General features: G+C 39.7%; 1 protein-coding gene across 1 annotated transcript; it reads left to right on the top strand.

Moving 5' to 3' along the window:
* Positions 1 to 1,525: 1,525 nt before the first annotated feature.
* Positions 1,526 to 7,312, top strand: LOC124388462 (interferon-induced very large GTPase 1-like). The gene is made up of 3 exons (XM_046853096.1): positions 1,526 to 1,623; positions 3,017 to 3,106; positions 4,210 to 7,312. Exons 1-3 carry the CDS (start codon positions 1,600 to 1,602, stop codon positions 6,910 to 6,912), a joined length of 2,817 nt encoding a protein of 938 aa, XP_046709052.1. The 5' UTR covers positions 1,526 to 1,599; the 3' UTR covers positions 6,913 to 7,312.
* The last annotated feature ends 3,463 nt before the right edge of the window (positions 7,313 to 10,775 follow it).

Consider the following 10,775-nt stretch of genomic DNA (forward strand, 5'->3'; position numbering starts at 1 on the left):
TTAATCTTTATGATAATTTGAGACAAACTTTTTTCTTTAGCTCTATTGCTTTTTAATTTGTAATTTACATAATATACAATAAAATATTTTGATTCAGTGACCTGACTCAGTTTTGTGTTATTATATATATTTTTTCATGTATAGTAATCTTGGCATTAAACAGATGAGTTATAGTAATAAGCCTAAAGTGTAATTAAATATTCAAGAGGAAATCATAGGACCATTAAATGCTTGAAGTAATTTAGCTGTTAACCCAAAGGACCATGATAAAGGACTTATAATTTCTTCATTATTTTAGGCATAATATTTTTTATATGAATGTGTGAATGCATAAGTGAGTGATGGGTGTGATCCTTTAGTTGCAATTGCAATCCTCAGCTGAACATTCTCATCTGTTCTTAATGTGGACCTCCAGCGATGTAGGTGCCTGGTTTTATTTATATATATATATATATATATTTCGCTCTTTTCTGCTCCACCAGATGTCACCATTGTGTTCCCGTTTTACTAAAACAACAAACCCACTTACACTCCAAACCTCTACACTACAACCACAGCTGTGCACCTACAACATCTGGAGCAGTTCACAATCAATATTTGTCTAATAACATGACAAAAACATTAAAATGTAAATAAAACACAACCTACTCACCACAGATGCAGACTCCTAATGTGCAGCGCCCCCCAGAGGCTGTAATCCAGTGGTACCGCTAGTATTCACTGGTCTGGAAGTGGAGAACAAACCCTTTCCCGGGCTGAGACATGCCAGCTAGCTTCAGGGTTGGTGACCTCCTCACCATGTCTCGCTTTTCTTCTAAATGGATTTTTAAGTGTCCGAGACCAAATCAATTTCTCTTCCTCCGTAGGTATAAACATGTATTAATGTGTGCAGAGCTACACACATGCTTTGCTAGTTGAACTTTACTGTAACACTTTCCCTCTGACCAACCAATCAGAGGACGGAGAAATGCTGACGCTATTCTGGTCCAGTGATCTGCCTTGTGAGGAGAATCTGAAATCTGATTGGTTAAAGAATCAGAGCTGTTGGTAATATTCTCTATGGTAAAAGTCCAGCAGTACTGATTCTGAAGGCTCTGAGCAGATTAGATTCACATGGCAGCACATAGAGGCTGAAATCTGATTGAACAAAAATCTAACATCCACGTACACGTACTGAAGCAGTGCAGCCGAGAGAAACACTACCACATGAAGAGAAGAAACTGATGGAATAAATTAATACAATTTCATGGAACAAATTTTAGAATTTAGGTTGTAAATGTGGGTCAGTGCTTCTGATAGTGTTTAGACCAGTAGAGAAGTGTTTACTGGCCCTGACCGCCAGCCACTGTGTTAATTACAGTATATACAAATTCAATATTACTGATTTAGGTTTTTGCTTAAATAGAAAATATAGTTGCTTGCAGTAAATCTTAAATGTTACCAGTCCAGTCTGACTGGTTAGGAAACATCAAGACTATTAAACAGGAAAACATACTTCATCATAACTTCATCACGTGTTTTTACTGAACACCAGTGCAGTTTCAACAACAGAAAGCAGTAAAGAACTTTCACTGACGGGTATGAACGAGGGTGCAGGAGATGGCAAATGATTTCCATGATCAGGTTGTACTTTTTTTTTATTAATTATATACTAATTCTTTCATAGTTAACAGTGATTAATACTTACTACACTTCCCTTACTTACTTTATGAAAGATTTGTGTATATATTTGATGTATTAAGGCTTTCATACGTTTACTGTAATGTTACTCATGAATGTTTAATAAGACTTATTTAATTTAAAGTTGAATTTATCCCTAATTTAATTAAAACTATGACTCAGCGTAAACTATTTTTACAGAGAGTTGCACTGCCCGGTAGCAGAATATCAGTTGTAGTATAATCAGTGCAAGATTTCATTGTGAACCAATCTCGTAAATACACCAATCAGCCAGAACATTCTGACATCATAACATTGGTGGTGAAGTGAAGAACACTGATGATCTTCATCATGGCACCTGTTAGTGTGTGGATTTATTTATCAGGCAGCAGGTGAACATTTTGGACTCAAAGTTGATGTTAGAAGCAGGAAAAATGGGCAAATGCTCATTTAAGCGAGTTTGACAAATTGTGAAGTCTAGACGTCTGGGTCAGAGCATCTCCAAAACTGCAGCTCTTGTGGGATGTTCCTGGTCTGCAGTGGTCAGTATCTATCAAAAGTGCTTCAAGGAAGGAATAGTGGTGAACCGGCGCCAGGGTCGTGGGGGACGAGGCTCATTGATGCACGTGAGGAGTGAAGCCTGGTCCACGTGGTCCGATCCAACAGACGAGCTTCTGTAGCTCAAACTGGTGAAGAAGTTTGTACTGTTGATGCTCGACTGGTCACGACTTTTTTAGCAGCAGAAGGGGACCAATAGAATATTAGGCAGGTGCTCATAATGTTATGGCTGATCGGTGTACGTTGTCATATTTTCGGGTTCAGGTAAGAACTCTTGCAGATGCAGTTTGTCCTAATTGGAGCTTTTTTAATAATGAAACCAGTCATTTGGCACCAACAGCTATGCCATGATTAATGTCACAAAGATCACACATTTCCCCTATTTGGTGTTTGTTGCCGAATGTTCTGCATAGTTAATTTATTGTGCTGCTGCTGCCATATGATTGTCATATTACAGTATATAACTGCATAAATTATCAGGTGTCTCTATTGACTGATGAATCAGTAGAATGTATTACTTTCTGAGGTAAATACTAGATATAAAATATTTGCATTGACATTATTCAATCTTCTGAAGTACTACAATCACCTATAAAGCCTATGAAGATTTCAGAGCACCATCTGAAGCGCGCAGCTGAGTGACTATAACCTGCTGTAAATGACATTACCTGCAGCACAGAGAAGGATGTTACCAGAAAGTTTGTCTATCAAACAACAGTGATCACTAAATCATTTAGTTTTCAGGAAATTTGCTCTCGTTAAGTGCCAATAAATATTAAATAAACAATTTATTTTCCAGATATTGGCACAACAAGTAGACAAGATTCCATTGATACAGACTCCACAGTGTGGGTCAGAGTTCGAGGAAAGAAATTCAGCTAACTTTCAGGTAAGAGTTAGCTCTGTTTTTAATGTACCTTCTCAAATAATGATTGATTTAAAGCTGCATAGTCACTTGGACTGGTGAGGAATGTAGATATAATTTGTTAGGAATTGACTAATCAAATTCTTACTAATTAATTAGAATATTTATGAATAAACAGAATTCTGGGGGAGTAAAACCTCAATATTTAATATATGGGAGTAGGTAGCTTAGTGGTTAAGGCATTGGCCTTTGGATCCAAAGTTAATAAGTTCAGATCCTAGCCACAACAAACTGACCCTCCTGGGCCCCTGACCATGGCCCTTAACTCCAAGGTGACTTAGTTGTATGAATGAGATAAAAGTAAGTCACTCTGGTTAAAGGTGTTTGCCAAATGATATCAATGTCTTTTCTCTTTGCGGGTCCTGTAACACTCTATTGTTTTATTTATTCTATTTTATTTGGTTTTCACAAGATACAACAGCCAAACAGAAAAAGATGAACTGCCCTATTCTTCATACATGAGCTCACAGATATACGTGATTGGAAAGTGTTATTATGATTGAGTTCGCTCAAAGTTGTCTATGTTGAATTATTTTTGTATTGTAAAGAGGATAGATTTACTTTTCTCAGATAGACCTTAATTCTTGCTCTAATACTGTTGATAAATCAAATCAAAGTTGTGAATTGTGGACAGAGATTATTAAGGTGTTTACTGTATATTATCAGTGAATCCCCAACTGACAATAAACATTAAAATAATACATTCAGATAGAAAGTTCTAGGTTCGGTACTGTTTTTAAATGATCTGTTATTATTTACTTTAGTGTACCAGTCCCCTTTCAGTAGCACTTAAATTCACTGACTTCAATGCAGATATAGTCCTCAAACACATCTGTCACAAACCCAGGATATTTTATCCACAATAAAATTGGCCAAATTACCAGTAAACTCATTTACTCTCCACTGTTATCTAATTCTCAAACAGTGGTGAAATGCAAGCAATGAAACTGCTAGTCTGCTTTAAAAAAAGGTTTTTACTTTGGACTGAATACCTGAATTCTGAACAATTCTCTCTTTATTTTAGTGTTTTAAATGACAATATCTCACATTTGTTTGAATCATTTTAGGATGAAGAATTAAACCTTAAAGTTATTAAAGAGCTGTTGTGTAGACTTGGACTTGAGAACAAATATGAAGACAAACTCACCAAAGCAGAATTTCTTGAAATCTCCAAATCCACTTTACAGAACAAAGAGCCCAGTAAAGAGAATGAACTGGTTCATGTTTTCATGAAGCGACTTTTAACAGGAGATTACACAGCAAGACAGGTCTCTGTCAAAACCAAACTCACAGACAAAAAGTCTCAAGACACAGACCAAATAAATGACTTTGCAGCTCTGTTTAAAAAAACAGAGAATAAAGAATGTTCACAGACCCTAATCCAGATCCACCCAATGGATGTCCAGATGGCGTTGTTCCTCTGTGCAGATGATTTTCTGCGACAAATCATGGTGAATAAATTGGCACAGTGTCAGTATGCGATTCCTTTACTGGTTCCCAATCCCTTTAGTGGGAAAATTGAATGTCCTCTCTGGACAATCCGCCAAATCAACAAGAACTGGAAGTCGTCTGATGCTTCAGGAGAAATCATCAGCAAGACTCTGCCTGTTTACAAAGCAGAAACTCCAATGGTGGCTTTCTTCAGGCTTGGCTCTGTTTCCTCATCCAAGTCTCAGCTCATCAACCACCTGATTAATGAGAAGCACAACACATTCTTCCACAAACACTGTCCAGGCAGCAGCAGAACTCGACTACTGATGGATGGAGTGGTGGAGATCGCCTGGTACTGTCCAGCTGGGAAAAGATCTGATCATTTCTCTGAATGTGTTGCCTTCTGTAATCTTCATGGTGATTCCAGCATTGCTGTAACTCAAAGAGAAATACTAACTACCATGGCCTCTGTAAATGTGATACTTTTGCCCAAACTTGATGAGGAGGATCATAATATGGGAGTTGTGCAGGAGTGCTGCAAGTCTCAAACTCCTCTCATTGTAGTTCTTACTGATGAAGAGGATGATAATGAAGATGCTCTGTGTGAGATTAATAAAGGAAAATACAGAGTGACACTGAAGGGGAGAAATCAGTCTGATGTTTCTGTATTACTCAGAGATGTGATCAAGAACTGTCTCTTACAAAAACACACAACCTTCATCCTTGAAAACATGACTAGAAACTCAAAGGTCAGTGTGGATGAGAGTAATGAATCTTGTAAGCGAGGAAAAGAAGCTGCACAAAAGATGATGTGTCTTCTAGATGGAAAAGATCCACTGATAGTAAAAGAGAAATATCTGCCCTGTCAGGGAAAGCTGTGGCACGACTGGTGCCAGAAGAGCAAAGAGTTACAGCGACTTGGTAACATGGTAGACAATGAGCTCATTAAAGGCAAGGCACATAAAATGAAAGAACTCCGGTGGAAACAACAGGAACTACGGTTTAGTGGACTCATTAGTTTCTTTGTTGCTAGTTTGAACTTATTGTCGGTACATGATAGAATATATTTTCTCCAATGGACTGGAATTTACCTGGATGAGTTTATGTCAGCAAAACTTTCTGACATCCATCAAGAATATGACAAAAAATTGAATGAAGTGTTGGCATTGAATGGAAAAAATTACAAATCTGAAGAAACAGAACATAAAGAATCAAATCTGGAAAAAGCCAAAAAAAAAGCCAAAAAAAATAACTTAGAAAAAATCTCAAACAAACAAAATGCTGCCCACCTTGGATTGGAGCACCTGCTGAGAGAGATGGGACAGATTTATGAAGCTTCAGTCTCTGAAGAAAAGAACATGACAGGAAAAGGAATAGGAAACTTCTCTTACCTGCCTGAACTTGCTGCTGAACTCCTGATATCTGGGCACCCAGTGGAACTGATGGATGGTGATACAGCTTATGTTCCTCTAACCTGGGTTTCAGCTCTTCTAGATGAAGTCATCAAGAAACTGGGAGACCCAAGAGTTTTCGTGTTGTCAGTTTTGGGGATTCAGAGCTCTGGGAAGTCCACCATGCTGAATGCCATGTTTGGGCTGGAGTTTGCAGTCAGTGCAGGCAGGTGTACCAGAGGAGCCTTCATGCAACTGGTTAAAGTTTCTGAGGACAAAAAGAAAGACCTGAAGTTTGACTACATTTTGGTTGTTGATACTGGAGGTCTCCGATCTTCAGAGCGGTTTGGAAATAACAGCATCCAGGACAATGAACTTTCTACATTTGTAGTAGGATTAGGAAATGTGACTTTGATTAACATCAATGGAGAGAACCTTCTTGAGATGCAAGAAATACTCCAGATAGTTGTTCATGCATTCCTCAGGATGAAGCAGGTTAGATTTAAAACCAGCTGCATGTTTGTACATCAGAATGTTTCTGATATTACAGCTGGAGAGAAAATCAGGGATGGAAGGAGGCATCTACAGGAAACACTGGATACAAGGACTAAACTAGCAGCTAAAGATGAAGACTGCTGTACAGGAAATTTCACTGATGTCATTGCATTTGATGTAGAAAATGATGTGAAGTATATTGCACAGTTCTGGGAGGGTTCTCCACCCATGGCTCCACCAAACCCACACTACAGCGAGAACATTCAGGAACTAAAGAGAGATATTATTTCTCGTGCAGCAACTACAGATGTCCTCAAATTATCCCAGTTCCAAAAGCATCTAAAAGACCTGTGGAATGCTCTACTGAATGAAAATTATGTGTTCAGTTTTAAGAATGCTAAAGATATCAGTGTACATGAACCTGAAGAAGAACTTCTAGTAGCATATCTTTAGTCTGACGACTGCTATATAGAAGACAAAATGATTACTAGAGCAGGCATTATAGGAAACGAATACTACTACTCAGGAAGGCCTGCCAGATCCATCCATGTTAAAATCCTTGCATTATTTTGTGGCATTTTTAAATTAAAAGTTTAGTTATTTAAATCACTTAACAAAACACTTTTACATAACAATTTACATGTTTTTTCTTTTTGTTCCTTTTAACCATTTATATATTCATATGTAACACTGCTTACTAAATGTAAGTTTTTCAGTAAAAAAAAAATAATTTATTTTACATGTATTGGTAAAAGAATCATTCATGCTGGAGATATTTGTGTTCTAACGTTTGCCAATAAAAAAATACAACCAGTGATTGCTATTGTACAAACACTACTGTACTGAGATAACAATAAAGTACTACCACATTTGTGAATGTCTGTTTGTGACAACTCTTGATAAGTTGTGAAAACACTGGCTTCTTTATTAAACACCAGATGTATTGTAAAGGATGCCTGAGGAATGGAGGAGGAGTGTGCTGGTACCGATCTTTAAGAATAAGGGAGATGTGCAGACCTGCAGTAACTACAGGGGAATTAAGTTGATCAGTCACACTATGAGGTTATGGGAAAGAGTAGTGGAAGCCAGGCTGAGAGAAGAGGTGACCATCTGTGAGCAACAGTATGGTTTTATGCCGAGGAAGAGCACCACAGATGCATTATTTGCTTTGAGGATGTTGATGGAGAAGTATAGAGAAGGTCAGAAGGAGTTGCATTGTGTGTTTGTGGATTTAGAGAAAGTGTACGACAGGGTGGAGAGAGGAGTTGTGGTATTGTATGAGGAAGTCTGGTGTGTCAGAAAAGTATGTAAGGGTGGTGCAGGACATGTATGAGGACAGTGTAACAGCAGTGAAGTGTGAAATAGGTGTACAGACTGGTTCAAGGTGAAGGTCGTTTAAGGATCAGCTCTGAGCCCTTTCTTGTTTGCAGTGGTGACGGACAGGTTGACAGGTCCATGGACTATGATGTTTGTGGATGATATTGTGATTTGTGGTGAGAGTAGTGAGCAGGTGGAGAAGATCCTGGAGAGGTGGAGGTACACGCTAGAGAGAAGAGGAATGAAAGTCAGTAGGAGTAAGACAGAGTACATGTGTGTGAATGAGAGGGAGGGCAGTGGAGGGGTGCGGTTGCGGTTGCAGAGAGAAGAGGTGGAGAATGTGGAGGAGTTCAAGTACCTGGGGTCAACAGTGCAAAGTAATGGAGAGTGTGTTAGAGAAGTGAAGAAAAGAGTGCAGGCAGGGTGGAGTGGGTGGAGAAGAGTGATAGCAGGAGTGATTTGTGATAGAAGAGTATCTGTGAGAGTGAAAGGGAAAGTTTATAGGACTGTGGTGAGACCTGAGATGTTGTATGGTTTAGAGACAGTTTCATTGAGTAAAAGACAGGAGGTGGAGCTGGAGGTAGCAGAGCTGAAGATGTTGAGATGTTCATTGGGAGTGACGAGGATGGACAGGATTAGAAATGAGTTTATTAGAGGGACAGCACATGTAGAATGTTTTGGAGGATGGAGGAAAAACAGGAAGACCAAGGAGGAGGTTTATGGATGTGGTGAGGGAAGGCATGCGGGTAGTTGGGTTGAAAGAGGCAGATGTAGAGGACAGGGGGGATGGAGACGGATGATCCGCTGTGGCGACCCCTAATAGGAGAAGCCAGAAGAAGAAGAAGAAGAAGAAGAAGATGTATTGTAAAGGTAACATTCACGAGTGTCAGTCCTGTTGTTTAAATCATCAGCAGTCATGAGTTTCTAGCCATTAGATTCCTATATTGTAATGCTAGTAGATATGCAAGTTTACTTATTAGCAGCACATGTTCACATTTAAGTTTGTAAACTAAAAAACAAAAGCAGCTACAGTGGTTCCCAGGTTCATCAAAACTTCAAAATTGCAACATCAACATAAAAAACACTTACTGGAGTTAAAAAAAATGCTCAGTTGCCCACAACATGCTGCAAAAGTTTAAAAAATCCCAACAAAAGCTCAAGCATACAGACATGGAGGCAGAAAGAATTTAAGATTTATGCTTTTTACTTACAAATTAAGGATGAGGATAAAACTACCAATACAAAAATGCAAATAATGTTTATATAAAAAAATATGAAACAAAAATGTACAATTTTATAGTTATTTTACTTTTTTTGTCTTCAGCGATACTGTTCTGTAAAACACTATTTGCCTGTATTAACAGATTTTTTTATATTTAGATTTGTCACAGTTAAATAATTAAGATGATTAAACAAATTTTAATATTACACAAAGAAGTTAAATTATGAATCATGAATAATGATTAACCAGATTTTTTGAAACGCTGTGTAAATTCCACATGCCACACCCAGGCCTGATTACTGCCACACATGATCAAAAAAACACTTAAATAGAAACTGTCTGATAAAGAGTAGCACTGTAATAAATCTCAAAAAACAACACGTGATCTAAAGAAATTCAAAAACAGATCAGAAATAATGTAATTGACATGTATCAGCCTGGAAAGGGTTACAAAGCAAATACAGGTTTTTGGGACTCCAGCGAACCACACTTAGACCTTAAAACTGTGGTGAAGCTCATTAAAGAAGCCAGAACAAGATCTGAAGGCTTCACTTGTCTCAGGTAAGTTTAGTGTTCATGATTCTCCAATAAAAAAGAGATTGGATGAAAACTGGCATCCATGAGAGTCCGAAGGTGAAAGCCACTACTGACAATAAAAAGAACACAAAGGCTCATTTCATATTTACCAAGAAAAATCTTGGTTATCCCTAAGATAATTGGAGCCATCGGCATAGCTACTGATAGCTAACACACATCAAACCTCCACTTCAGCCTCCTACCTTCAAGGAGAATATACCAGAGCCTCCAGGCTCCGCAATACTTTTAAACAGCTTCATCCATCAGGCTGTCAGGATGATGAACTCTGTGCATTACCTACTCATATTGTACACACTACCGGTAGAGAAGATTAGTTGTGTTTGGTAGAGAAGATTAGCCCGACGTGCTGTCCACATGGACCTCTCAGGTAAAGGGGGGAGTGTTAGAGTGCCATAAGCACAGCCACCATCTCCAGGCAGTTTATGTGCCATGAACGATGTAGCTCATCCCACTGACCTTGGGCGGAGCAGCCACTCATGACCGCTCCCCACCCCGTGAGTGATGCTTCTGTCGCTAGCGTTGTGCGATGGTGACAGAAAACCTTTATAGTATGGAGTGGGCTGCCCCCTTGGGAGAACCCTCTGCCTCCGAACCACCACTGGAGGGGTCTCAAATGGAGGAGGCCAAGTGGGAGCATGTTGGATGCTACTGCCTTGAGACCCAGCAGCCTCTGTAACTGCCTCACAAATTGAGGAATACATCTGCTGGAGAACAGCATGGCCTCCTGTGCCAAGAGTGATGCCCTGCACCCGTCAAGGCCTGCTAAGAGGCTGCGGGTCCCCGCCACTCACAGCGAATACTTGGGCGGAGATGCTTGAAAACACCCGCTGGAGGGAGGTACGGGCATGGCACATGGTGTAGACCGTCCCCCTCGATGCAGGGCACTCTGATTGCCAGGGCCGCTTCACCACCACCCAGATGTTCGAGGAGAGGACCACCCTCAGGTTGGCTGACTCCTTCGCTCTGGGCCTAGAGCATCCGGGTGGCTGCGCTCTGTTACTGGGCTTTGCGATGGCAGTATATGCCTTGCTGGGGCTGCGCCCGCTGAGCAGCCCAAGCGTAAGCCCCACCTACTAGAGACGAAGTGGCTTTTGTAGGCAATACCGAAGCGTACCGCTACGCATCACCTGGGGAGAGATAGCCACTGCTAGCGTCTCCTTAACTTTAACTTCTTAGACTC

Source organism: Silurus meridionalis, chromosome 7 (genome assembly GCF_014805685.1).
Source record: "Silurus meridionalis isolate SWU-2019-XX chromosome 7, ASM1480568v1, whole genome shotgun sequence".
In the NCBI taxonomy this organism is placed as follows: domain Eukaryota; kingdom Metazoa; phylum Chordata; class Actinopteri; order Siluriformes; family Siluridae; genus Silurus; species Silurus meridionalis.